The 27,741-nt window shown below is 34.5% G+C and overlaps 1 protein-coding gene across 50 annotated transcripts in view; it reads right to left on the reverse strand.

Annotated features, from left to right (window-relative positions):
* The window catches only part of CLASP2 (cytoplasmic linker associated protein 2), a 184,007-nt gene that overhangs the window by 57,053 nt on the left and 99,213 nt on the right, over window positions 1-27,741 (reverse strand). For 7 of the 50 annotated variants that reach the window (XM_059162224.1, XM_059162218.1, XM_059162223.1 and 4 more), the window contains 12 exons: window positions 24,613-24,636; window positions 22,470-22,487; window positions 20,290-20,391; window positions 20,111-20,137; window positions 17,195-17,221; window positions 14,462-14,632; window positions 13,717-13,824; window positions 9,774-9,836; window positions 8,684-8,790; window positions 6,865-6,888; window positions 5,265-5,509; window positions 3,111-3,174 (listed from right to left, as the gene is read on the reverse strand). In XM_059162224.1, coding sequence (XP_059018207.1) covers window positions 3,111-3,174; window positions 5,265-5,509; window positions 6,865-6,888; window positions 8,684-8,790; window positions 9,774-9,836; window positions 13,717-13,824; window positions 14,462-14,632; window positions 17,195-17,221; window positions 20,111-20,137; window positions 20,290-20,391; window positions 22,470-22,487; window positions 24,613-24,636 — 980 coding nt within the window. The remainder of the gene's footprint in view (window positions 1-3,110; window positions 3,175-5,264; window positions 5,510-6,864; window positions 6,889-8,683; window positions 8,791-9,773; window positions 9,837-13,716; window positions 13,825-14,461; window positions 14,633-17,194; window positions 17,222-20,110; window positions 20,138-20,289; window positions 20,392-22,469; window positions 22,488-24,612; window positions 24,637-27,741) is intronic. The other 43 variants (XM_059162235.1, XM_059162226.1, XM_059162234.1 and 40 more) reach the window with 15 other exon arrangements.

Raw genomic sequence — 27,741 nt, forward strand, 5'->3', positions numbered from 1 at the left:
ACATTGTTTCCCTTCAAGAATCCCAACCTTTGGAGTGCCTAGGTGGCTCAGTCAGTTTAAGCAACTGTCTTCAGCTCATGTAATGATCCCAGGGTTCTGGAATCAAGTCCCATAGAGGGCTCCTGTTCCTCAGGGAGCCTGCTTCTTCCTCTCCCTCTGTTACTTGCCCTGCTTGTGCTCTCCCACTCTTGCTCTCAAACAAAATCTTAAAAAAAAAAAAAAAAAAAAAATCCCAACCTTCATCTAACTGGTGGGATGAGCTCTGTGAGCAGAGGCTCTTGGACATATGTTTCTACTATAGTGTCAATAACTCAAAACTGAGCATAGAAAACAGGGATCAGCAAACTATAGCCTGCAAGTTAAGAATGATTTTAAAAAGAATTTTTTTAAAATGGGCAATTTACATGAAAATTAAAATTTCAATGTTCATAAAGTTTTGTTGTAACCCTGCCACAATCATTTGTTTACATATTGTGTATAAATGTCTTTGTGCAACAATGGCAGAGTTGAGTAGTGGTGACAGAGATCCTTATGGCACACAAAGCTGCAAATACTTACTATATGGCCCTTTACAGAACAAAAAAGTGGTCTACTTCTGATAACAAAACTGTATCTGGAAAGAAAATAAAGTATCATAATGCTTGATCCTAAAGATGGTGCTGCTGGTACTTTACATCAAGATATATTTAAAAAATGGGGAGAGAGAGATCTGCTATTTTAATAATATCAGGATATAATGCAAAAGCTCAAATCAAACCCTGATATTTTATTTTCTTATTTGAAAGAAAGACAGAAAGAGCATGAGCGGGGGAAGGGGCAGAGGGAGGAGGACATGTAGCCTTCCTACTGAGCTTAACGTGAGATGCAGGGCTCGCTCCCAGGACACTGAGACCATTCCTTGAGCCAAAGGCAGATGCTTAACCAACTGAGTCACCCAGGCGCCCCAAATCCTGACATTTTAAACTCAGCAGAGAATGGTGACATATCCAGTTTATTCTTAATGAATTACATTATTGGCAGAGCCTCTGAGGGACAACCACCAAACAAAAGTCAAACAGAAACAAATTAACAAAAATCTTCCCATTATACTTGGTTTTCATTGAACTAAACTGCCAAAAACATAATCAAATGAACAGAACCAGATGGGTTGGTAAGAACTGTATATTGTTATAAAACCCGATGAAGAAAAACCAAAAAGTCATGTTCGTGGCAATTCTAAGGAGGACTGTACCTGGTTCTCTATGTCTATTAAAGGAAGCCAAGCATATGAGCTCAGTTCAGTTCCTTTCTCAACATCAAACTCAGCTTTCCTATTTCATCTCCAAGAGACTCTTTAAAAAGTGTTTCTTTTTTATTAATGTATAAATTCTAGCATCCAACTAAATTATATTATTGTCCTCGCAAAAAATAAACTGAGGCTTCAAGAAATAATCCAGCTTTGGTCTTATACCTTCCAGCAGGAAGAATTATATCACTTACTGAAGATATTTTATAATTTTGGTTTTTAGGGATGCCTGGGTGGCTCAGTTGGTTAAGTGTCTGCCTTCAGCTCAGGTCATGATCCCAGAGTCCTAGGGCTGAGTACCAAATTGGGCTCCTTGCTCAGTGGGGAGCCTGCTTCTCCTTCTGCCTGCCACTCCCCCTCCTTGAGCTCTCTTTCTGGCCAATAAACAAAGAAAATATTAAAAAAATATTCTATTTTTTAAAGTTGCATAGATAATTACTAAAATATTGTTTGTAAAAGAGGTCCATCCAGATAACAATTGTTTTGTCCTTTGGTTTCTATTGCCAAGAAAATAGACCAACAATTAATTTGTTCAAGATTGATAGACTTTTTGCATTAAAACAAGTTCTACAGCTATAACTAGTGGTAGCAATGTAAGTGTAAAATCATACAGTTATCTACATGTTCAGTTTGAAAGTTATAAACTTCATTTATTTATTTATTTTTAAGTAACCTCTAGGCCCAATGTGGGGCTTGAATTCATGATCCTGAGATCAAGAGTTGCAAGCTCTGCTAACTGAGCCAGCCAGGCACCCCTGAAAGTTATAAATTTTAAACAAACTGCTTGCCAAGTGTTTTTTAATCTTTGTCTATAATGGAAACTTGCATTCTTGGATAAAATAAGTACACCTGATAGAGGGTAATCTTTGAAAACTGTTTTAAATTAGAAGCAACTTAAAATCTATAGCTAGATTTTAGTTTCTATATGAAGTGGGATTTTATTATCTTTAAAGTAGTGTTGCAAGTAATGAAAATATCAAAAATAGAAAAAAAATGAGAATGATATGTGAAACAACAAAGTGAAGACAAAAAAAAAAACACAAGGTGAAATTTGTTAATTTTTTTTTAATAATTTCCCTTCCACATCCCCCTCTCACTGAAGTTAGAAATTCTCATGCAGACAACTGGTAACCTAAAAGAAGACAGTAAAGTTTCACCATTGTCAGACGCATTATTGAAAACAGAGTAACCAAATACATTTTTTAACAGTAACTATCCTGCAAGGTGAACCAAAATTTCCCGGTATACATGCAGATTATGCCTAAGTGCTTAAAACGAAGTATGTTTTAATCAACATTAAAAATTAAACAGTGCTCTGAAAATTTTTATGGACTACGTCAACATATGAAATGCTTTTTTTTAATGTTACTACCAAACTGTGGCCAACAGCTATTTTGTGCTTTTGTGTTATTTAATGGCAATTCTTTTCTATACAATTGTTCTTTTAAGATAAGAATATATTTACATTAACACAGCAAAAGAAGAAAACAATTAAAAGTTCTCAAGAAGATCTTTTTTCAACTTACCCCAATTTTCTCTCTTTACAAACAGTAAAAAGTTTCTAGTGATACAAACACGTTCAGTTTGACTAATTCTATGCATCATGCTTATTACTCTATCCCTCAGCTTACAGTCTTAAAACAATCTCTCTGGAGAAGTTTAAATGGTTACTGGAGAGCAATTTCTAAATTATGTATGATATCAAACACTTTCAATTATGTTTAAAAAGAAATGGCTTACAGTGTTTTGCTATTATTTTATGCTTTTTTGGCAATCCACAAATGACATCCCATAGAAGTAAGTAATCTTAAATACTAAAACATACCTTGCCATGAGGATCAGCAAACATTCTTGTGAAAATTTCACACAATCTTTTCAGTTCAACTCGACTGTCAAAATAATAAAGCAGCTTATTAATATCTTTTTTTTTAAAAAAAGATTTATTTGAGAGACAGAAAGAGCACAAGCAGGCAGAGGGACAGAGGAAGAGGGAGAGGGACAAGCAAAGGCCCTTTGCTTTCCCTAAGCAGGGAACCTGAAGCAGGGTGGGATACAGGGACAGGGCTTGATCCCACAACCCTGAGATCATAACCTGAGCTGAGGTCAGACACTTAACCAACTAAGCTAGCCAGGTGCCCCTAAAGTAGCTTATTAATACCTTGCTATAGGAAGAATTCATTTAAAATAACCTTAGCTGTAATTAGGCTTCTTATAGAAAAACAAAATAGTCCTCCAAATCAAAAAATGGGACTTACTAATCAAGGATAAATACAAATTTATCAAATACAACAATAATTCTGCTGCAACCCACATTATATTAAAAATTAAAAGTTTTATGAAAAGAACTATAATTGTATTTTATTAATGTAGCACAACAGGGGAAACTGTACAAATGACATTCCCAGCACATGAATCTTATCCTTTAAATGCTTAGATGTTTTCTTAAATTTGGCCACCTGAGGGCTAAAATCTTTCTACACTTTGCCTACCCTCTTGCCACTGATAATGATATACTGAACCTAATACTAACCTAATCTTGACAGGGTTAGGAACAATATTATGATTTACTGCAATGATTCATGAAGTGTGATATAAAAACATTAAAATATATTAGACAGTATATAGATGAACATCTATTTTTCATTTCATTTATTATTAATTAATTAATTAATTAATCAAATTTATTTATTTGACAGAGAGAGAGAGATCACAAGTAGGGAGAGAGTATGTGTGTGGGGGGAGCAGGCTCTCTGAGCAGAGAGCCTGATGTGGGGCTTGATCCCAGGACCCCGAGATCATGACCTGAGCTGAAGGCAGAGGCTTAATCCACTGAGCCACCCAGGGGCCCCTGAACATCTATTTTAAATTAAATAGTTTTAATACTTTATTTTTTAAAGATTTTATTTATTTATTTGATAGAGATCACAAGTAGGCATAGAGGCAGGCAGAGAGAGAGGGGGAAGCAGGCTCCCCGCTGAGCAGAGAGCCCGATGAAGGGCTTGATCCCAGGACCCTGGAATCATGACCTGAGCTGAAGACAGAGGCTTTAACCCACTGAGCCACCCCAGGTGCCCTAGTTTTAATACTTTTTAAAGTAAGTACAGCTAGCAACTCTAACCCTGATTTCAGGTATCGAGTCAGTAATTATTCCTCTAATTTTCCACTACATTCAAACTTAGAGTTATCTAAATCTAGGTTCTTAAAGGGGTTGAATAAAGAAGTTTAAAACATTATGCAGGTAAAGACAATAAAGAATTTAGAAGGAAAAAGCAAGTAAAAGCCAGTAGGAAAGGAAACCAAATCAAACAAACAAAAAACCAATATAAAGTTAAGAGAAATTCACTCCAATTCCATTTCGTATTACACTAAGACTCACAAATTACATGAACACTGAGAATACACCTTCATGTTCAAGTGAGCATAAACATTCTTTACTCTTACTGAAAATTTTTCATTTTAAAAAAATTTTTTAAAAGATTTTTCTTTATTTATTCGACAGACAGAGATCACAAGTAGGCAGAGAGGTAGGCAGAGAGAGAGAGGAGGAAGCAGGCTCCCAGCTGAGCAGAGAGCCTGATGTGGGTCTCGATCCCAGGACTCTGGGATCATGACCTGAGCTGAAGGCAGAGGCTTTAACCCACTGAGCCACACAGGCGCCCTCTCTTACTGAAAAATTTATCAGGAATGAATTTTAATAAACTGGCTAGCTTTAATTTTATGTACACTTTATTTTTTTAATTTTAAAAATTAATACCTTTTTCATGAATTTCTATTTGTGAATTAGACGTTTCCTTTTAAACAAAAATTTCTAGTATATATAGTATAGACAATCCTGAAGCCTGGGAAAATATTTTGATGCCATCTTCTTAATTTCTAACAAGTCTGTTCCCATACTAATATCTCTAAGGTGTTATGCAGACAAAGTCAAGTTGAAAGTGCTAAACTGATAGGATTATTATTTTAAGACAACACAACTCACCTTAGTGTTCTCTGATTTTTTAATAAGTTCTGCAGACCCAGGAGGCCTTCTTTCCTTTCTGACCAATTGGAACTAGCACATCTATTGAGGACTTCTGCCACATCTTCCGTCTGCCTCATGTATGTGGGAATACTACCATTTCGAGAACTATAGGAGCGTTCTGAACAAGCACTAGATGCATCGCTGTTGGCGTCATCATCTGAATGCATTCCATATGATTCATATCTTCTTCGAGCGGGTTTTTTCTGTTACACATAAAGGGTCTCATTAGCAGTAGCCAAAAGAATATACTGATATTTTACAATTTTTATTGACCACAAAGACTGGTTTTACTATCAGTACCAAGCATGTGGCTAATCACTGTAATAATAAAATTATCAATGTTATATCAATGAATTGATAACTGATTTTATTATCAATGTTTAGTTTTGCTTCAGAAAACATGTTTTAGTAGAAGATGAAATATTTTTAAACTTTATGGGATATAGCAGAAACAGAACAGGATTATATGAAAGTTCGGATATTAAAGTGGGAAGTGCTCAAAATTGTGGCCTTTTCCCTCTTCCTTTTCATTTTCATGGAAATCAATAACTACTAGAGTATAAATGTACAGAAACTACTTGAAAATTGAGTTGGTTAAGAAGAGAACACCACTTTTTAAAGGATGAGAATAGACCAGGAAAACACATTTTCCTGTATGACTTCTATTTTTCTTGTCTGCCTTCTCTTTTCTCTAGTTCCCCTTTTATATCTGCTACCAATTCTCTTGCCATACTTTCTTCCTCATATCTCCTAGGAAGTGAAATACAGACAAAAATAATGAGAACCTATTTTGCTTGCTACTATTTTTAGGAGGCAAGCCCCCTGAGGGTCCTCCATGTTTTCCTAATGTCTGTACCATCTATTTCAATAAATGCGAGAAAGCTTATTTAGATTCCTTTGATTTCTTTACATCTGAAGCTTATTATTTAATAAATGTAACTGCTAATAATACCTTACATAATAACAATTAAATGAGAGAGAGTAAATAGCTTATTTGAGATTTCCCTGGAAGGACTGGAAACACATCTTTATAAAATCTGATATTTGAATTTAGGCTGATGAGCATGAAGACATTTCTATGAAACACGTTAATAAGCACAATAATTTAAAACAGTTCCAGTCACTACAAATTCTCCCAAGTCTAAAATCTAAAAGCAAAAAGTAACTTGACTTTAATTCAAAATAGCTTTATGAAGACAGTTTCATCACTAAATGCCTCTTACTGATTTAGAGACATCAACTTAATTTAGAAAGTGCTAACATGGCACTTCTTGTGTTGGGCTCTAGAATCAGTTTTGTTATAAGACATCATTGTGAATGATAACACATCTCATTTGTATGAAGTAGTCAAGCTGGAAGGACAAGAACCCCCACAGGACATTCTGTTCAAGCAGCATCTCCCTATTGATAATCACATATACAGAAAAATGGATGTATTAAAGGATCTTATTACTTCCACTTGAGTATTTTCTAGAAGACTATCATCTGTGTTAATCTGATGAAACAAAAGAAAAAAATTATGGTATCATAAGATTTCAGAAAACAGCAATGTCTATACCTTAGTCCGTATGTCTCCTAAGAGCTGAGAGCAGTAAATTTTTAAAGAGAAAAATTGAAAATAATGAAGAACATTTTTGCTAAACAGCACAATGAAGTAGGCATAAACAATGCCCATAATCAGAAACATTAAATTTTTTAATATATAGGTACATGAGAACTGCTTATTAGCAGACTGTATCGTCAATCTTGCCGAAATCCTTTACTCCTACGCTACAAAAATACTCTCATAACCAGTTTTCCGAATGAAACTAAAATTTTCTTTCTTTTTTTTTTTAGTTGGCTCCATGTGCCCAGTGCGGATCCCAACATGGGGCTGGAACTCATGTTCCTAAGATGAAGACCTCAGCTGAGATCAAGAGTTAGACGCTTAACCAACTAAGCTACCCAGGTGTCCCTCAAATTTTCTATTTGAATCCTTTTGTCATTTCCAAAGTTAACTTTGTTTCTGTGATTTTCCCAAGGTACAGATTAGGCTTATTAGTTGGAAAGTTTTTTTCTAGAAATTAATAGTTATAATTGGAGTATCTATGCTATGCAAATAATGGAAGTAGGCAGAATCAAATTATTGGAATTCAGCTTTTGGGCCTAGTTAAATATTCTTTATATATTTCAAACACATCTTAGTATTTTAAGCAATAGTTCAAGAATAACCCATTCAATTCATAAAATGTGAGCATAATTTAACTAGTAAATCTCCTATTTAAAAAGAAACTAGAAAATATGATTTGAGAAATACATGATGAAAAACAGTAAATTTACAGCATCTGACTGATTTAAAATCATCAGAACAAGATGTGATCATATTCCATGCCTAAGAGAACAAAGTTCCTACTTAGTTGTATTATTTCTGGAAAATTAATCAAATGGGTGAGATAAAGGGAAAAATTCAGCACACGTAGACTGTTAGAGCAGAACTACGTATGTGATTACATTTATTGTATTACAGCTATGAGCAATGAATACTTTTCAAAACTTATTTCTCAAATATGTAGGATAAAATGCATCATATCAACACTGGTTAAAATGTGATTATACAGTCTTAAAAGTCACGATGTATTTTTTATTTCAAAACAAATATGAGGCCTTTTATAAATTCTGTGTAAGAAACTGAGTAAATGCTTCTCAAACACTGGATTAATTTGAAAGAGAAAGCATCATACTGAACTGACTTGGGAAATTGGCAAAAGCCAATTATACTCATTGTTCAAATGACACGTCCTTCATAATTTTAAGTGAGAAAAACAACAATGAAATATGTACAGCACCCTTCTGACAAACTATCATGGATCTGTACATGATGTTTTTAAATCTCACTGTTTAATGTGTCAGGCATAAAGAGCCAGGAGGATATCTTAATTATCATTTGTCTTGAAATTCTACTTTCTCAGAAATTATCATTTGTCTTGAAATTCTACTTTCTTAGAAACTCCTACCCCAAACTAACACAATCCCTAAATACTCAAAGTTAAGCAAGCTTTGAATATATGCTTGTAGTGTACTTATTCACGTACTAATCTAATCTACTCTTACTCTTAGTGTACTACAGTGCATAAAACACGTCACCATATTAATGACATCAATATTTATACTCCTAACATGCCATCAATTACTTTTACCCTTGGCTGAAAATTCTGGCCAAGAATAAAGATCAAGAATTGATTATACTGTTCTGCTTTTTACATTGTCCACATTTGGTCTTCCTAGATTTAATCCACAAGCATTTTCCCATGTCCTTTTCTGCACTGGTAGACTGCCTTACCCATACATTAGTTTCATAATGGGAAGATCTGTAATGATAAGGAAATGGAGAAGAGTACCAAGGCATCTGCTACCGCCTCCTCCACATCAGAACCTGTGTTCAGGACTCGCATGGCACTGACAGAAGATGACAGTCGGCTTGACTGGCTGATCCCATACCCTGGACCTGATTCGTCAGAAGGAGGAAAACAGCTTTGAGAGAGTCATAAATGTAACAGTGTCACACTGGAAACTTTAAGATCCTTAAGGGGAAGGGAAAAAAAAAAAAAAACAACCAATGGGGCAAAGCATTTTAAAAGCAATTCTGTATTTTCTGGGTACATTTGGTTTTTCGTCAAATAAAATGGTAAAGGCAATTAAAATTACTGACAGTGTATGGAAAACAAATATAAAAAAGAGTAGCTATGATACATTTATGACCAGAAGACAGAAGAAAGAATGGGTGGCTAAGGGCTTGCAAATCTGTAGCCCTTGCAATTACCCAGCTCTATCAGTCAGGCAAATCTCATCCATTCAGGTGAGCCACGGAGTAGTCCAGAACAAAGATCAAACCTCAAACCAACAATGACCAGGGAGCTCAAAAAAGCCACACCAATTTACAAGGGGAAAAAAATCCCTCCAACAATTATTATTCCCTTCAAGATAGGTTGATTTCAATTAATAACTAAGACATGTCAATTAATATTTATTAAGCACCTACTGTGTGCCCAACATTCTGAGGTATGTAAAGACAAACTAGAGATGGATTCTCCCCCTTAACTACTTTCTACACCATCATTTACAATTAAAACACTTCATCCACCATTTTGGTTTTTTTTTTTTTCCCAAAACATGTACAAAGATGAAGTACATAATTGAGAACATAAAAAAATTCCATATTTAAACATGACATAACTTAGGTTATACACACACACACACACAAAAATGTCACCTGTCAGTGAGAAAAATGCCCAAACAAGGTTGTGGAAAGGGAAAAAGTTACTTGGGGGAAAATTAAAAAGAATCACAAATGACTTATTATCCAACAAATTAAATTTAAATAAAAACAAACTGATTTAAAAACATAAATATACAATTCAATGGAAACTGAAAAGGACAAAAATCTGAGATGAATGCATAGATGATAGTGAAAATGTACTCATCCTTCACCTGAGGCCCCATATACATCGGGGGCGTAGAGGGCACCAGTAGATCTGGAATGGTGTCTGGAGGCTGGAATAACAGGACCATACAAACCTCATCTATTACCACAAAACAAGGAATAATGGCAGCACTATAGTCAGGCAAGGAGAGTTAGTCAACACTGGTATTACTAGTACTAGTTAAGGATCAGAATACTGCCAAGTATTGAACATTAGCACTGTAATATCATCCTTGACACACAAAAGATCTTACACCCAGGGGGACAGACATAAGCCCACAGGAGACAAAAAAATCAAGTATTCAAATGGAAGGAAATGTCAAAAGTACAAGCATGAAACAAAAATATGAACACTGTAGTTAAAAAAAAAAACCACTATGGTAACTAAGTAACCAATAATAACCCTCTCTCCTTTAATCTTGAACCCAATGAGGCAGGTATTACTATTCCATTTTATAGATAGGTAAATTCAAGCATAGAGAGAAGTTAATTAATGTAATCAAAGCCACACTACTAGTAAGTGAAACACCTCAGTATCTGTCTTCTTTCAAAGCCTTTGCTCTTAAAAAGAACATATACCATCTTCAATTGTTTAAAAGATAACATACCTCATTTACATTCGCCTAAACATTTTCTGTGTTTCACAGAAAGTAACTTCTGCATTTAGTAAAAGATTATTTAAATATCAAAGCACACCTGAACATAAAAAAGGGAGTATTACTAATCTAATCAAAAGACCTAGAAATGTGACATGTCTCTCTGAATCTAATTTTAGCACATTTTAAATTTCATATCTTAAAATCCTGATTTTCCTAATACCAGAAAGTCATTTTTCTTACATACAGAAACAAATAACCCAGGAAAGACTCATTTTAGTATTTAATGAAATAGATTATTCTTTTTGGGATACATTAATTAGAGCAGTTAAAATACTTTTATTTCACAAATCACTCTTCTCTTTGTCATAGGACCTTAATGAACAACAACAACAACAAAAAAAATCAAAAAGACTGAAAGGATTAAACAGAAAGAATGCCACACAAAAGGTTTAATCAGACCCTGAAAAGTGACTAGTATTGTTAATAGAACATACTAATACATAGTTTTAATTTTACCTGACAGAAATAGTTTTTAAAACGGTGAGAGTTACCAATACAGAAATGCCTAATGGATGAAAATTTCTGAAAAATTTTCTGGAATCAATGGTTACCTGTGGCTGTAGGTAAGAGGTAAGCGGCACCACTCACATGCTTGTAATAACATAAGCCTTCTTTTTGAAACTTGGCCCCAGAAATAAACATAATCTAGGGTACAAATTCCAGAGAAGTTTGACTTTGCTCAGCTGATTTTTAAAGATTTTTTATTTATCTGAGAGACAGAGAGTGCGCGCGCGAGAGAGCACAAGCTGGATGAGGGCACAGGAAGGGAAAAGCAGGCTTCCTGATGAGCAGAGAGCCCAATGTGGGCTCCACTCCAGGACTGAGCTGAAGGCAGTTGCTTAATGGGCTGAGCCACCCAGGCGCCCTTAGCTGATTTATTTCTGGGGCTTTAGGACCTTCACACTGGCCTTATGCTATAACTGAATGCATGGCAAACTTTGGGGTTCATCTGCTGAATGGTGATATTCAAGAGGTGAAAAAAAGGATCCACCAAATAAACACAGTAAGGACAGCAGAATGCAGGCAAACACAGCAAACAATGGGAGTGCAAAGGACAACCTGATGTTCCAGAATGCTACTCCTCATCCCTATGCAATAAATGGGGCTAATCTGCTACCTTCCTTATGCAGTATCCATATGTAAATAAGAGGGCTATAAAAATAAATTTTTCTAAAACTGTATGATTAAAAGATATATCTTCTTTAATCCAAATATAATGTTTCACTAGAATCAGGAAAGCAGCTTCTTTTAATAATAAAAACTTAAGTGATTTAAATTGTTAAATGGAGGTTTTGAGATGAATCTAGAAAATAAATGGCTAGCCAGCCATCGTCTCTCTTTAAAAACAGGCATATTAATGATGTTTACTTAGGCGATTAAAAACTGATTTTAAATTTTCTCTAATCTCTGACTTAAGATTTAAAAGGTACATTTTGGTTTCTTCTTGATATCTCATGTTCTCTGTTCTTTTCTTTTTTTTTTTTTTAGATTTTATTTATTTGTTTGACAGAGAGAGATCACAAGTAGGAGATATCTCATGTTTTGTAATAATACCGCCACATTAGCATTATGGATGCAGGTGTTAAGAACATTAAAAATACCTAAGATCCTTGTTACTAAAGTACAAGGAAACTACTTCTAGGCAAACAATTAGAGCTTTTTAGAGGAATGGTGGCGGAGCAATAGTGGAGGCAGTGGCGATGATGATGGTAACCAAGCGTTCACTGTGTGCCAAGCACACTGCTCTGGGGATTTGTTTTATGTATTTGCTCATTTACAGCTTTTTCAAAACAATCCTAACAAGTACATACTATTATTATCCTACTTTACAGACTGGGAAACTCAGGTACAGAAGTTACAGAACCCAGGTCATGTGACCTAGAACATATACTGTTAAACTACCACACATCCCACCCACCCAATCCACTTCCTTCAACCCTTCAAGATGGCACGGTTATTTTATATAAATGTAGGATTTATTTCATTTTTAAAACATATATATATGAAGATGCACCACATATATCTACATGTATATGTGTGCATATACACAGCCTGTATGTATATAAACTAAAAATACTATGTATGACTACTTTATATGAACTAAAAATAGCTCTGGCAAAGTACTGAAAGGGAACTCCGGCACCTGGGACTGGAACAGAAACAACAAAGGCTGAGGATCTCCCTGTCTGTGTTCCTAGCTCAATGGGGGTTTTCTAAGTCAGTACAGAACAGTCTAGTGATTTAGTTGAACCAAATGGCCCAGAGAACAGAAATTAATCTCTAGATATCCTACACTAATATGCCTATTGAATGAAATAGTAATTCCAATAGGCAACGAGTAGAACTATGTTCTACTTAAATGTCACAAAGTCTGAGGAGAAATTCTTTAAGTATTACAGCAACCTACATTTTATGGAATTAAAATAAAAAACCTGAAATGGCATTATAAACAAAGCTGAAGGACCATGCAGAAATTCTAAAAATTTTCAATGTAAAAAATTCTGCCTCTCCGATTATTCTCAAATACTAAAAGTTTTTAAAAAGTCATTTAAGATTTCTATAATTGAGGTAACTATAATATTAGAGTCAAGGTTATAATTATAACCTATATAACCAGGAACAGAGAGGTTTTAGAGCAGTGACATGACACTAATATATAGTAAATGACTATTAAAACTATAAAACACTTAAAAAATGTTAATCTCTCCCATGTTAGTTAGTAGTTCATATGGTATCTTGTAGCACTCTAATAACCTAAGTTAAATATCTAAGTTGAAATGTTAATCTAATGTTAATTAGATTGTTAACATCTATCTAATGTTACATCTATCTAATGTAACATCTATCTAATGTTAACTAATCTAATGTTAGTTAATCTAATGTTAATCTAAGTTGAAATGTCTGCCATAAAAACTAACAGCATTTATTTTATCAAACAAAATGGTTCATACTTCACTTGAGATTAAATATTTAAATACTACCTTTAAACTGTATAGGTTTATTTCTTAAGATAAATCTTGAACACAATATTCAGTAGTTAAATCTGTGTGATATTTACTTGATTTTGGAGGCAATTTGTTTATACAAGGTCTAAATTGCTCATTTAAAACAAGTAAATGTCAAAGGAATTTCCCAAACATGTAATTTCCTTCTGACTCTTTCTTCTATCAGGATAGAAAAGAAAGGCAAAGACATAGTCCATGAAGAAAGCTAAACCCCAAGTATGCTGAGGTTATCAAATGGTGATAACAAAGGGGAAAGAAACATAATCGACACCTGCCCAAGTACTTACCAAGGGGCTGAAAAGAGCGAACAGGACTTGTATCCCTGCTGCTCTCCCGACTGGCTTCCCGGCTGCATCCTTGACTCACACTAGGTCGAGGAATACGACTACTTCGGGCTGGTAGAAAGCAACAGCAGCACAGAAAGGGAGGAAACAAAAGACAGAATTTACATTTTTTTTTTTTAAAGAAGATTTTATTTATTTGACAGAGAGACACAGTGAGAGAGGGAACACAAGCAGGGGGAGTGGGAGAGGAAGAAGCAGGCTTCCTGCCGAGCAGGGAGCCCAACATGGGGCTTGATCCCAGGACCCTGGAATCATGACCTGAGCTGAAGGAAGACACTTAATGAATGAGCCACCCAGGCGCCCCCAGAATTTGCATTTTTGATATGTTAGTTTTATTTTTGTTTCTTAAAAACTGATCAATCTGAGGTTGAGAACAAATTACTCTTGATACTTTAGCATTATCAGGAATACAGTTAAATTTGAATACAGTCCTCTAGTCTGTATAAGCTTACAAGGGTAAAACAGTGTTCTACACATGTAAGGCTACAAATAAAAGGATTAAAATATAAATGAATTATACATTTCAGGTAAGATACCTAATTCAATTTATAACCTATATTTCAATTTTCTTTGAATTGAGTTGTTTTCTTCTAGCCTCTAAAGGCCCAACTCTTGTCTGCCATGCTATCCAATATCCAGGCCTGAAATACAAAAGAAGAGGTCCCAAATCTCATAGAAAAAACCTTACCCACGGATAGCCTAGAGGGACTAGCCTCTCTGCTACAGCCCTGGCTCCGCGGTATCTTGCTTCTCTTCGGCGCTGAGGCTGAACTGACCAAGACTCTTTGAACACCAGAGCTCACAGTGGAGAGGGCTGTTGTGGTCAGAACTCTTCCTGGAGACCCCGACCGGCTGCCAGCTGAACACCAAACATACATAACGAATGTTAAGATGTGAACTCTAAGAAAACTTGTTGAGAGGATAAAAACTCAAGAAATACATCTGAGAAAACTGGGATAGTATGGCAAGTTCTAAGTTCAAAGGAAATGGATTGAGGATGGTCATAACCTGGAAAAAAAAGAATATGCTATATATCCTAGGACTGAATAGTAAAAATCATGTAAAATCTATTTTCAGTTTTGAGGGGTATAGGACAACACTAAAGTATGTTTCAGAACACAAACAGCATAAGAGATTTCCAAAAAAGTAACTTATCGACAATACATTTCACACGGTTACAGCTATATATATTAGAAAGCTATGTATCTGCAAGAACAGAATTAGTCATTCCATTACCACTATTGTTTTGCTAAGAATATAATAAAAATTTTCTTCATGTTAAAACAATTTGCCTTCTGAGATGCTTCTGTTACTATATAATAGTAATTTTTAAAAATTTTTATAAAATTAAATTTTAAATGTTTATATAAAATTGGGCCAGCTGAAAAAAAGAAACTTGCTTTTTGCTATTTTCCAACAGCAAAGGGATCTTGGGTGGCCATGCCTAGGATGTAGATGTAGGGGTACTGGGAGTAGAAAAGGACTTTGAGCAAATGTCAGAGAAGTTAGACCCTTTCTAAACTAGCAATTCTCAGTCTTGGAAGGCAGAGGATATGTGGTCAGGGGAAAAGAGAGAGGGAACTGGACAAAATCTCACAGACTGGGGCAAGGGCTAAAAAAAAAGTTAAGAAACAAGGTTTTACATTAGAATTGCATGGGTTAACTTTTAAGGAAATGAGGTCCTTGTCAATCAAAATATTTCACATCTTCACTGAATGGGAAAACAAACTAGATAACTCCAAGATAAAGTTTAACTCTACATTCTGAATGGCAGCATCATAGAAAAGTTAAACTTGCACTTAGACAAATGAAAGCAACTCATTATGAAAGCTACTTTTCCCCTTTGTTGGGCATCAATTGTCTTAACCAACAGGGCAGTCACTGCTCACCTTGTATAATCTTACCCAATCATGCTTCATTTTCACAGAGCAAAACCTAAAGACTCAAATGCCAATGTGGTCAAGCAGGAGATGTTAATGAGGGAGGAGCACTGAGTGTAAGGTGGGGTGGGGTAGGGTGGAAAGCGGGGCGGGGGGGGGGGGGGACTTCACAGTTCAGCTGTGTCTGAAATAATACCAGCTAGGTTTTAGGGTTTTTTAAGAAAATGAAACCTTTGAAATTTTCTCATTTTTATCATGTTGTGTAGACCAAACAATACATGAATAGAGGTAGGTTTGATGTGGACCATGGGCTGCTGATTGTGACCCTCTCTGTAGTTTTCTTGGCGTGGTCTTACTAAATACAATTTAAATTCATGCTTAATTCCTAAACTCTACCAGCACACAAAATGAAAATTATCTTCCACAGTTATAGCAATACTGTTTAAAACAAAGTAGTACTTCCAATGAAATTAACAATTAACTTGAGTAGAAGGAATTCTAAATTATTACAGGGAAATTATTCAGTTTTACTTTAAAACAATGCCTCGTTTGAATTGTTTCTTGGTGTTTCAGGTGAAGAATCTTCAAATCAGATTTTTTTCAGTTATAACCTTAAGGATACCCACAAGGCACCTATTTTCTCCATGCAGTATCTAAACTAAACATACACACCAAAACATCCAAACACCCAACATGCCACAAACTCACAATGCAAGATAAGCCAATGGAATATTTTATGGGAACACTTGCAACAATATGAAAGTATAAATAATGAACTGAATGAACACGTACAATATGGTATTTTGTTAAAAATATAAATTTAAGGGATAAAGGTGTTGGTAGGAGACTAAGAATTCCTTGAAAAGTAGGTCTATTCAGCAGAGAGGAAACATGCAGTACAGAGGCAGAGTAATCACTCTACCTAGTCTAGGTTAACTGTGTTTATCAAAATTTTGTAAGCTCACTCTTTCTATATTTAAATTCATTCATACCCTCTCCTAGAAAAGAAAATCGGCAGTGTTCATTTCATTTTCACCATTAGCCTCTCTTCTCCACTGACTCCAATCCCCTACCAACAGTCCCTGTGATTGTTGCAATACTTCCAATACCTGTGACTCATTTTGTAATTATTCATACTTAGAGAAAATATCAAGGCTTTTTCCCCACCCAAGGACTATCTAGGCTAAATATTAATAAGAAAACCAAAGAGTTGAAGAAAAGGGGCATGCTAGAAAAGAAAAGGGAATAGCATGCTGCTACAAAATAATTTGTAAAACTAGAAATGGGATACCTAATTTCTCTTGTGCTACCTAAAGTTTTCAAACTAACATTTTATACTTTTTACGAGGTAGTTTCAAGGCATTACTAAAGCTCCTTTGCTTTTGAATATCTAAACCTATGGGATCGACTTGGATAATTTCAACAATTGAAGGGACAATGATGGAATTTTATGTTGAGAATTTCTGCTGAATAGAACCCATTCTCAATAATGAAAATATGATCAAACAATAGATGCACACATAAAGTCTATAGATTCTTACCACCAATGGTATTAGCAGATTGTGATCCTGAACAAGTGTAAAGGCAGAATTAGGGTAAGGGTTATAATCCACGAAGAGGGAAGGAGCAGATTTAGAATGAATGGCAGATGGAAATAAGAAAGCTTTAGTCATTTCTTAGAAAATAAAAAACCCTAAAGCAAAAAAAGCAAACTTTAAAAGAAAAATCCCTAAGCCATAGACATCTGTAACAAAAGCAGTACATTTAAGTAGCTTTTACAGCTGAAATCAGAGACTCATGTACAAAGCAGATGAAATGAAGTTGCAAAAGTAAATGTAAATTCTTCAGCTTTTCTTCTACTAATAGCCTATAATCTAAATAATTAAATGTTTAACTTTTAAGCATTTAAACATTTAATTTAAAAGTACAGGTAAAGAAGAACTACACAGTATCTTATAGCTGAAGAAAGCTTACATGAAAAAGCTACAAATTTTTTTTAAGATGCACAGGGGAAAAAAAAAACAGCAGGGGTTGGGGTGAAGAGACCAAGTTTCTGACAGGCTGTACAGCCATTTGTACACAACCAGTCACTATCAGCAATAACAAAAGACACCATCCTTATGTAAATATAAATCCGGAAGTCTCTCCATTGGGTCTGCTTTTATTTATTTTGGTTAGTCATCAGAATACACCTGCTTTGACCCAAGAGATTTTTCTCCCCCCTAAATGGTAACATAAAAATTTGAAAAGATCATGCAAACCCTAATGAATTACTTCCCAACAAAGTGAACATGGAGGTCACAGCAATATTTCTGTGCAAATATGTTGTAAAGAAACTTGCATCAAATCATATAGGGCCACAATTTCTGTTTTCGAAAGAATCTGGAATGGAATATACAGTCATTCAAATAAATAAGCAAGCAAACAAACAAAAACCTCTCCAATAGGATTTAAAACCCAAGTGATTTCATAGTGAGGGTCTTCTGATCTTAAAATCCTACCAGATCTAAAAAGCCTATCATTATGTTCTCATACATCAGGAGAGGATGTGAAGTATTGTAGACTGGGTTTCAAAGTGAAAAACCAAATGTAAAAAAGTTATTCCAAATCTTACTGAAGTGATCAGTAATTACAATATACCTAAAAGGGAGGTCCTTAGGTAATATATTAGAAAACCATACATGAAGCACTTTAAATCTCTGTCACAAGCTGTCTTCGTATTACTTTAGAAAAGAACTAAATAAAATAGCTCACATCAAATTAAATTTTATCCTTAAGATACTGGATACAGACAGTTTTGGGTTGCTATCTTTATTCTTCTTTATGCTTTAAGTTTCCTAACATTATCATTTTTTATTTGTTTCCCAAAGGCCATACATAAACAAGGTACAAAAGTATACAACAAGAGTTTAAAATTCAGTTGACATTAGGTTAATGATAACAGGGAGGACAATTTATCAACTGAAATACAGAGTGCTTATTCTGGGCCCGGATATCATCTTAAAGTACATTAAATGCACTATAACGTTTAATCCTCACTACAACCCTCCGAGATTATTCTCATTTTATAGATAAATATACAGAAATACAGCAACATTAAGTAGACTGGAAGAGCTATGATTGATATGTGGGTAATATGGCTCCAGAGTGCATGATCAAAATCAGGTACTTCTGAGACTTTATTATACACAAATCACTTGGTGATCTTGTTAAAAAGCCTGAATCCAGGACATTGTGGTGGCACTGTGCATTTCTAACTAGCTCCCAGGTGATGCAGATGCTACATTTGGAGTAGCACGGCTAACCAACTATGCTACAACTGCTAAAAAGACGGAACTACTTAAGAAAATTATTCTAAAAATACAGAAAAAGAAATTAAAAATCAGGGAAGAATGTGATATGATCTATTCCTAATGTGGAATTTGGAAGCCCTTACCCAGAGGGCATTTTCCATTTTTCTTGTTTATAAATAATCATCAATTTGCAAACCAATTTTACCAAGCTCTTATTTTGGGGGCTCTTATTGAATATTCCCATCATTTCTCTGCCTGGATTTTTTGACTTTGGAAAGAGGAGAAAAGGAAAACCTGCTGGCAGAGCTTGTGTAATCTCCATCTGGTCCCCTCCAAGCCTAGCTGTTTTCCCTGATTCCAAGATTTGGGAATCAAACTAAAAACAAACAAATGGGACATCTCTATCTTGATAAATCACCTACACCACCGTGGAAGACAGTTATATATACTTCTTTTCAAAATAGCCAAGTATGCAGAATAATCCCCAGTTACTTCCTTAGGGAAAAAAAATCCTGTTTTTAGAGCTAAGTGCTAATGAAAATCTCTTGATAAAGAAAGAATAGGAACAAACTCTTAAATTAATAATGCCATAAATGTATGGGTTATTATTCTGGAACATGTAGAAATGAATCATTCATTTTACCTAGACCTCAAAATTGTGCTTTTTAATAATTGTGCTTATGAGGAACTCAGCTCCCAATGAAACAGTAAAAATATAAATCTTAAATTTAATAAGAAATATAACAGAACTGGTCATCTTATGTTTCCTCACTATGAATCAGTATATACCTGCCAAAAATGCTAACCATATTCTAATAGATTTTGGGAAGAGTACGAAGACACACATATCTGTCCTTGAAAAGGATTAGGTAGGAGCAACCAGATTAGATGCTAACATATAGCAATTATTTTGCTTCTAAAAAGCACAATTTTCTACATTTGCAAGTTTTTGCATAGACTTTGAAAACCTTAATGCTAAGAGATTTGTGCTACTTAACATATCTCCATGCAAAACTTTGTACAGCAGATGAAGTTTTTTCTTTCTAAGTGGCGGATATCAATGATGCAGCCCTAGTAACACACCAAAGACAAGACAACACCCACTCAAAAAAATTCCAAAACATGCACAACAACTGATCCAAAACATTGAAAAAAAAAAAATACCTTCATTTTTGTCAGGTGATGATGAACCTAAAGTACAGAACAAGAACTCAGTATGTGGCTTGTCTTTTTTGAAGTTAGCTTTGTCTTTATCCACTGGTCAATCTCCTAATACAATCATATACAAGCAACACACTTATCCTACTGTATTATAAATCCAGGAAAACTCAGGCAATACGTACGCTGTGACTGAGACACCATTTTTGTTCGACTTCTTCCTCGAGAATCTGTCTTGGCATTTCCCATGCCAGCAAGTGGTGCTGAAAGCTTTGCTCTTACCCGGCCTAAGGAATAAAATTATTTATGTAATTAAAGACATTTTTCTATAATGATATTTAGTAATGAGGAAAAAAAAATCTCACTATAATTTTCTAATTGGGTGTGCTTTTCAAGTATTGTTAAATTTTGTTAACAACATAACCATCACTGACAGGTGATATTTCTCTTAAAATTTTTAAAATAATTACTGCCTTTTATGTGTTGCACCATAAGCTAACTTTCCTTCAAGGGTAAAAGTAAAGTCAAAGTAGAAGATTTCCATTCTTAGTTTGAGATTATTAGTTCAGTAGAGTCATAATTGAGATAATTACCACAGGCATGCTACTTGTTTCTTAATTGGCAGTTCCAATTCTAAAATTTCAGTTTCCATGAAATTTAGTTTATTCTCAAATACAGCTTATAGTTTTACATCAGTCTAATTTTATTAGAAACAACTACCCAAACAATTCTTTTAACTGAAAACATACTTCTAAAAGGGACTTGCAAGAAGAGATAATATTAGGTAAAATATTTAATATTTTTATCCTGTGCTAAATATCAGATTACTATAGACAAATATGGACACATTTACGATTCTTTTTCCCCAATCAATTTCATTTATAAAATGATTTGAGGAAATACCTATCATATAAGTGTTGGCACTTTTCTCAGCATAACTCCCTTCTCCTCTACCAATGTCTCATCCCCTCCACAAAATCAAACCACAAACATCTATTTCTAGAGCTTCTAAAGCAAAGGAGATAATGTTGATCAAAGGACCTAAGTAAAGTGTCATTAGTAAAAACAAAAGTATATTACTAGTAGGTACTATGGTGTTCTCAAGCAGTCTCAACCCTCTCAAATCAGAACCAGTACTAAACAAAATCATAAAGAAGGGCTCAGAATCCTGTTCAGTTAAAAGAAACAATTTGTAGGGCAATCATTATACTGGATAGCCTGATATGGCTATATTAATTAGGAAAAAATAATGAAGAGTAAGGAGAAATTATAAAATTAAGAAATGAGTGACGGAAGATAAGAGTGATTAAAAACCAGGAATACAACAAGCAAAACCAGAACTCTAGTTGGTGAGTTGAGCATTCTCAATTCTTCAAGGCCCTTAATAAACCCATAGTTCAGGCCTTTCACCCTTTTACAGAGTCTGTTTAGAGGTAGGATACAATGTTCTCCCGACTAAGAAGTAAAACAGAAAGACAAAATTATTATTTTTGAAATGGAGAATTTATCCAATATAACAAAGAAATCAGGACAGCTATTTTGATACTGTTGTTCTAAATTACAATGCCATAGTGCCAGAAACCATTTTTATAGAGTACTCCAACTGATATGAAAAATAAGAAATATTTCAAATATATTAGAGTAGGCAGGAGACTAAAATTGTTAAATATACTTGGTTTTATATCACAAGAAAAGGTCATCCATGTAAAACTTAGGAAAAAAAGAAGTGTGTTTCAAAATCAGAGGTTTAATAAGACAGCCGGGCAATATAAATTAAAAAACTGAATTTTTTTCTTTCTACAAATTCAAAAGCAATAAATATTTTCTTAAAGTAAACTAGCTCAATAAAATAGATTAGTGTATCTAGCAAGTTATTTGTCATCTCAAATTCAAGTCATATATGCAATTCTCCACTGATTCTAAATCAAAGACACACTTAAAAGCGGACTAAAGAAATGCATTTAAACTCCCATGTAACAGCAATGGAGCATGCTCCCCCAAAGTATAAATAAATTAGCATAAATTAAAAAGCAAAACATAAAAATAAGGAAAAGCACTAATGATACTACATGTAAAAAAATTATTTACTAATTTTATACTAGAAAGTATTAAACATGTTAAGAAATTATGTTTTCCAGCATGAGATGATCCAAGATACAAAGCAAAACTCCAAATGAAGAACTAAAGGAAAAAAATTCACATGTATAACTAACACAATCAAACATAAAATGTAAATGCTACCACAGCTGGCAAATTATATAGTTTTGGGAAAAAAAGCCTATTTTAGTTTTTAATATTTAATTCCTACTAATGAAAATATTAATGTAGAGGTATTTGTGTTACTAACAAAATGTATAATTCTTACCATCTTCGGATGTTGCTCCTAAATAAGAGAAATAAAACAATAACATTTCAACAAATTCTGCCAATGCTTATGTTAAGACCTACTTGCACCTCCCACCCAAGACTAAAATGAAAGAGTGAAAAAAATATCTGTTAGTCTTATAGCCTTACCCCAAATTTGAGGCCATCTAATGATCCACAGCACAAGAAAAGGTTAAACTAGACAAATAAAAATGGCGAAATTCCACAGCACTTTTATCTGCTCCATTTCATACTCAGAACGTGAAATGGTGAAGAAAATTATGGAAGGTAATCCCTCAAGAAAGACATAACCCTGTCATTACTCTCTGAAATAAAGGTTTTTACAGAATAAGAATATTTTCTGTGCATTTTCAAAAAGTTGTCCATAAAAGAACTAGAAGAGCTAACTGACAAACATAGAAGTCAAATCCATGATGTAGACCTCATTAATGCAGTATCTTCATTAAAGCATTACATAGACCTATCAATCCATCAGCTATTTACTCAACATATGTTGAGTACTCAGCACATATGTGCTCTCTAAGATGTCAATGAAAAGTAGCAGAAATGAACAACTGAAAATGTCACAACTCTATACTAAAGGGAAATAATAGATGTATCTCTGTATGTGTACAGACAGATTTTTTTTTTTTAACACAGGATTGAACATCAGGTGAGAGTATCACATCACGTGACACAGATGATTCTTCAAATAGGTTGATGTTTCTGAGCCAAACAAAAAAAGATCTTAATCTGGAAAGTGAGAATAGTTTAAGGACACAGAATTTCAGTGTGAGAAGTGATACCATAAAGAGTTTAAAATACAGAAACTATCTTGTGGTGGGTTTTCATTTCATTCAATAATTTTTTTAACTTGTGAAAGACATTAAACATCCAGAGGAACATAGAGACAATATAAGTAACAGTCATGTACCCAACCCAAGATGAAATAAATCTCCCACTCATCAGAATGGAAGATGTATCTATTTAAGAGCTTATGTAGTAATTGACAGAAAAACATACAATATTCCATCTTTTCTAGATCTCCTACTAAGACTTACAGATTCAGTATCTTCTTACAAGTTCTTAAAAAAAGCTCAAGTTCCTAGACAACAGTATGGTATCTGATGAAGTTAAGGGGAAATGTAGATAATATGCCATGTAGTATCTGACAAATACCAAAGATAAAAATACCACACTGAACCAAGCAAGCATAGATAAACTATAATCACTTAATACTGAGATTAAAAAGGCAAAACTTTTCAAACAAAAAAAAGTTCAGTTCTTATTAAATGTTAGTTTTTTTTTTTTTAATTTTTTATTTTTTATAAACATATATTTTTTATAAACATATATTTTTATCCCCAGGTCTGTGAATCACCAGGTTTACACACTTCACAGCACTCACCAAATCACATACCCTCCCCAATGTCCATAATCCCACCCCCTTCTCCCCAACCCCCTCCCCCCGGCAACCCTCAGTTTGTTTTGTGAGATTAAGAGTCACTTATGGTTTGTCTCCCTCCCAATCCCATCTTGTTTCATTTATTCTTCTACCCACTTAAGCCTCCATGTTGCATCACCACTTCCTCATATCAGGGAGATCATATGATAGTTGTCTTTCTCTGCTTGACTTATTTCGCTAAGCATGATACGCTCTAGTTCCATCCACGTTGTTTAAATGTTAGTTTTAAACTTGTTCTTAAAAAGACAGCACTGTAACTTGCATTTTGTTTTCACAAATAACCACACTAATCTGTAAAATATCTCATTTCTCTCTCTCTGTATCACAGTTAGTAAACTAAAGAGTTCAATCAAATGACTTATGAGATTTCTTTCCATTCTTATGATTCTGATTCTATTTCAGAGAAAGACTTGAGAAATCAAGAATATTTCTATGAGCTAAGGTAAAAAATTTTAAGATAACTGATTTAACTTAAAAGAAACAGTAACCTAGTATTTGAATAGAATGGGAAACCCAAAAATGACTATGCTTAACCCAAAATTTTAGAGAATTAGGTAGCCACTTTTACATTAAGATTGCTATAAAATAAGCAGTATATTTTTGAAAAGAGAATGAACATATTATACAGAATCCAAGAGCCATAAAAATCTTTAGTAGAATTAGAAAAGTAAGTTCTTACCATCTATCTTGTCAGAAGTATCCTCTTTGATGAAAGAGCAAGCAAAGAACAGAGGAAAACTCAGTATGTTAGAAAAATATGATTTTAAAATCCCTAGGACATTATTTTTAAGAAGACAAAATTCACAGTACAGACACATATATGAAACTTGTACTCAATTAAAACATATTAGGAGATTTAAACAAGATGAGGTTCCTTTGTGAGAAAAAGATATAAAAACAAAGATAATGAGTTTGATTTTCACTTGCCTAGAGTGAGAAGTTAGTGAAGCCTGTATCCCAACTTGGTACCCTTGCCACCATCAAGCAGACCTCTTGCTTTGGTCTTCTGAGTTTCCTGATATCAAACACTCATCATATTCCCATTCCCCATCCTCCCCATTCCCAAAGGAACCGGGAGAAAAAAACCTAGTAGCAACTGCTTTAAGTAATGAACTAAGTTTAACCACTGCAAGATTATAGTAAGAAAAGTCTCTAATGACTTCCAAATCCAATCTCACAAGCACACATCTTTCTTCCTGAGTTCCATTACCATACCATCTTGATGCCACTGTACCTCTCTTTCTCATTATACTACAACTCCTTAACACCTCCAGTCTGATGTCTCACTGGGACTTCAAAATCTAAATGCATAAAATGCAACAATATTTTCAGCTGCTCATCCTTTAGCAATCTACCACTAGACTGGGAGACTCCTGAGTACAAAGGCATCTATTTCTGGATCTCCATGACCTAGTGGGTTGCCTGGCAAAAACAGAAGTGCTCATTAAGTGTTTGCTGAAAAACAATGGAACTCTCCCTCTGATCAATAAATGTTCAGCCATGACAAGCAAGGCTCAAAGCAGAATAAAACAGAATACATCAGTCTCATGTATTTATACACATGTATTTATATACATATATACAAGCTGATGGAGGGAGAGGCGGGTAGTGGGAAAAGAGAGGCAGAGGAGAGAAGCAGAAGAGGGGGAGGGAGGAGAGTAGGGGAGAGGGAGAGAGACAAAGAAAGGAAGGAAGAAATAGAGAAACAGAAAAAGAATGAGAAAATTCATTAACCAGGCCCTGGAAAGAGCCAAAGGCAAGAAGTTCATTGTCTTTGAGTGTAAACATGGGTCAGAAAAAGAGGATAGAGGGACATCTTTCCCTTCTGTAATGAAGTAAATGTGCAATTCAAACCTTAAAAAACCAAAAGAAACTAATTAAGTCAATCTCACAGCACTTTCTTATGAAAGAAAAATACTGTTACAAATTGCCTTCCTAGTTCACACTGAAACATTTCAAATACTGTATTTTTCTGGTAATAAAATAATAGATACTAAATATCACATTTTTAAGACACCAGATAAATACATTTTATGTTTTCCAGTTTCTTCCCTACTTAAAAAAAGAGATGTAATTTATGTATCATAAAATTAACTTTTTATGCTATACAATTCAATATCTTTAGTGTATTAACACAACTCAATATCTTTAGTGTATTAACAGGTTGCACAACTCATCACTAATTCCATAAAGTTTTTATCACCCCCAAAAGAAATCCTGTTAGGAGTCACTCTCACTCTCTATTCCCCTCTTTGCCTTTGGGAACTAATTTACTTTCTTTTTCTGTGGATCTATCTACTCTAGACATTGCATGTAAGTGGAATCAAACAATAAATGTCCACCCATCCTGAAGCATGCTTTAGTACTTTTATGGAACATATTCCTTTTTATGGCTGAATAATATTCCACTCTATTTAATGATATCTATTTAACCATTCACCAGTTGATGGACATTTTGGTTGTTTCCATGGCTATTATGAATACTGTTGCTATGAAGATTCATGTACACATTTTCATAACATATTCTTCATAATATTTTGGAACATACCAGCTAGGAATGGAACTGCTGGTCAGCTGAAAACTCTGTTTCACTTTTGAGAAACTCCCAAGCTGTTGCCATAGCAGCTCCACTATTCTACATTCTTATCAGCACTGCATGAGGGTTCTCATTTCCCCATATCCTCACAAGCATTTGTTACTGTCCATCTCTTTGATAACAGCCCTCTTCATGAATAAAGTGGTATCTTATTATGCTTTTGATTTGCACTTTCCTAATGACTAATGATGTTAGGCATCTTTTCATGTACTTACTGGCAATCTGTATGTTGTCTTTAGCGAAATGTCTATTCAAATCTTTTGCCCACTTTTAAATTGAATTGTCTTTGTTACTGAGTTATGAGTTCTTCATGTAATTGGACTAGAATTCCCTAATATCAGTTATGTGATTTGAAACATTTTTTCTCCTTCTCTATGCTGTCCTTTTACTTTCTTGATGGTGCCTTTGGAAGCACTAAAGTTTTAAATTTTGATGAAGCCCAGTTTATTTACCCTTTCTTACATTGTTTGTGTGTGTAGTGTAGTAGCTAAGAAAACATTACTTAAAAAATTTACACCTATGTTTTCTTCCAAGAGTTTTACAGTTTTAGCTCTTACATTTGGGTCTTTGATCCATTTTGAGTTAACTTTCTGGATATGGTGTGAGGTAGGGATCCAAATTCATTCCTTGGCAAGTAGCTATCCAGTTGTTTCAGCACCATTTGTTGAAAAGAATTCTTTCCCCAATGAATGGACTTGGCACCCTTATGAAAAAATCAACTGATCATAAATATATGGGTTTTTTTCTGGCTCCTCAACTCTACTTCATTGGACTATATATCTATCCTTATGCCAGTACTACAGAGGCTTGATTACTGTAGCTTTGAATAAGTTTTTAGATTGGAAAGTGTGAATCCAACCAACTTTTTCAAGATTGTTCTTTCTCAAAATCGATTTTGGATTCCCTGCATTTTCATAAAGATTTTAGGATGTGTGTGTCAATGTCCATAAAAAGGCATCTGAACTTTTTGACAGGGATTGCATTAAATCTATAGGTCAATTTGCAATGTTAACAATGCCAAGTCTTTAATTTTTTAAGGATTTGAGAAAAAGAGAGGGAGCCTGAGCAAGGGTGGTGGGGAGAGGGAGAGAATTTCCAGCAGATTTCCTGCTAAGCACAGAGCCCGAGGTGGGACTAGATCTCATGACCCATGAGAACATGACCTGAGCTGAAATGAAGAGTTGGATGCTCAATTGACTAAGCCACCCAGGC

The sequence above is a fragment of the Mustela lutreola genome, chromosome 2 (assembly GCF_030435805.1).
Source record: "Mustela lutreola isolate mMusLut2 chromosome 2, mMusLut2.pri, whole genome shotgun sequence".
Lineage (NCBI taxonomy): Eukaryota > Metazoa > Chordata > Mammalia > Carnivora > Mustelidae > Mustela > Mustela lutreola.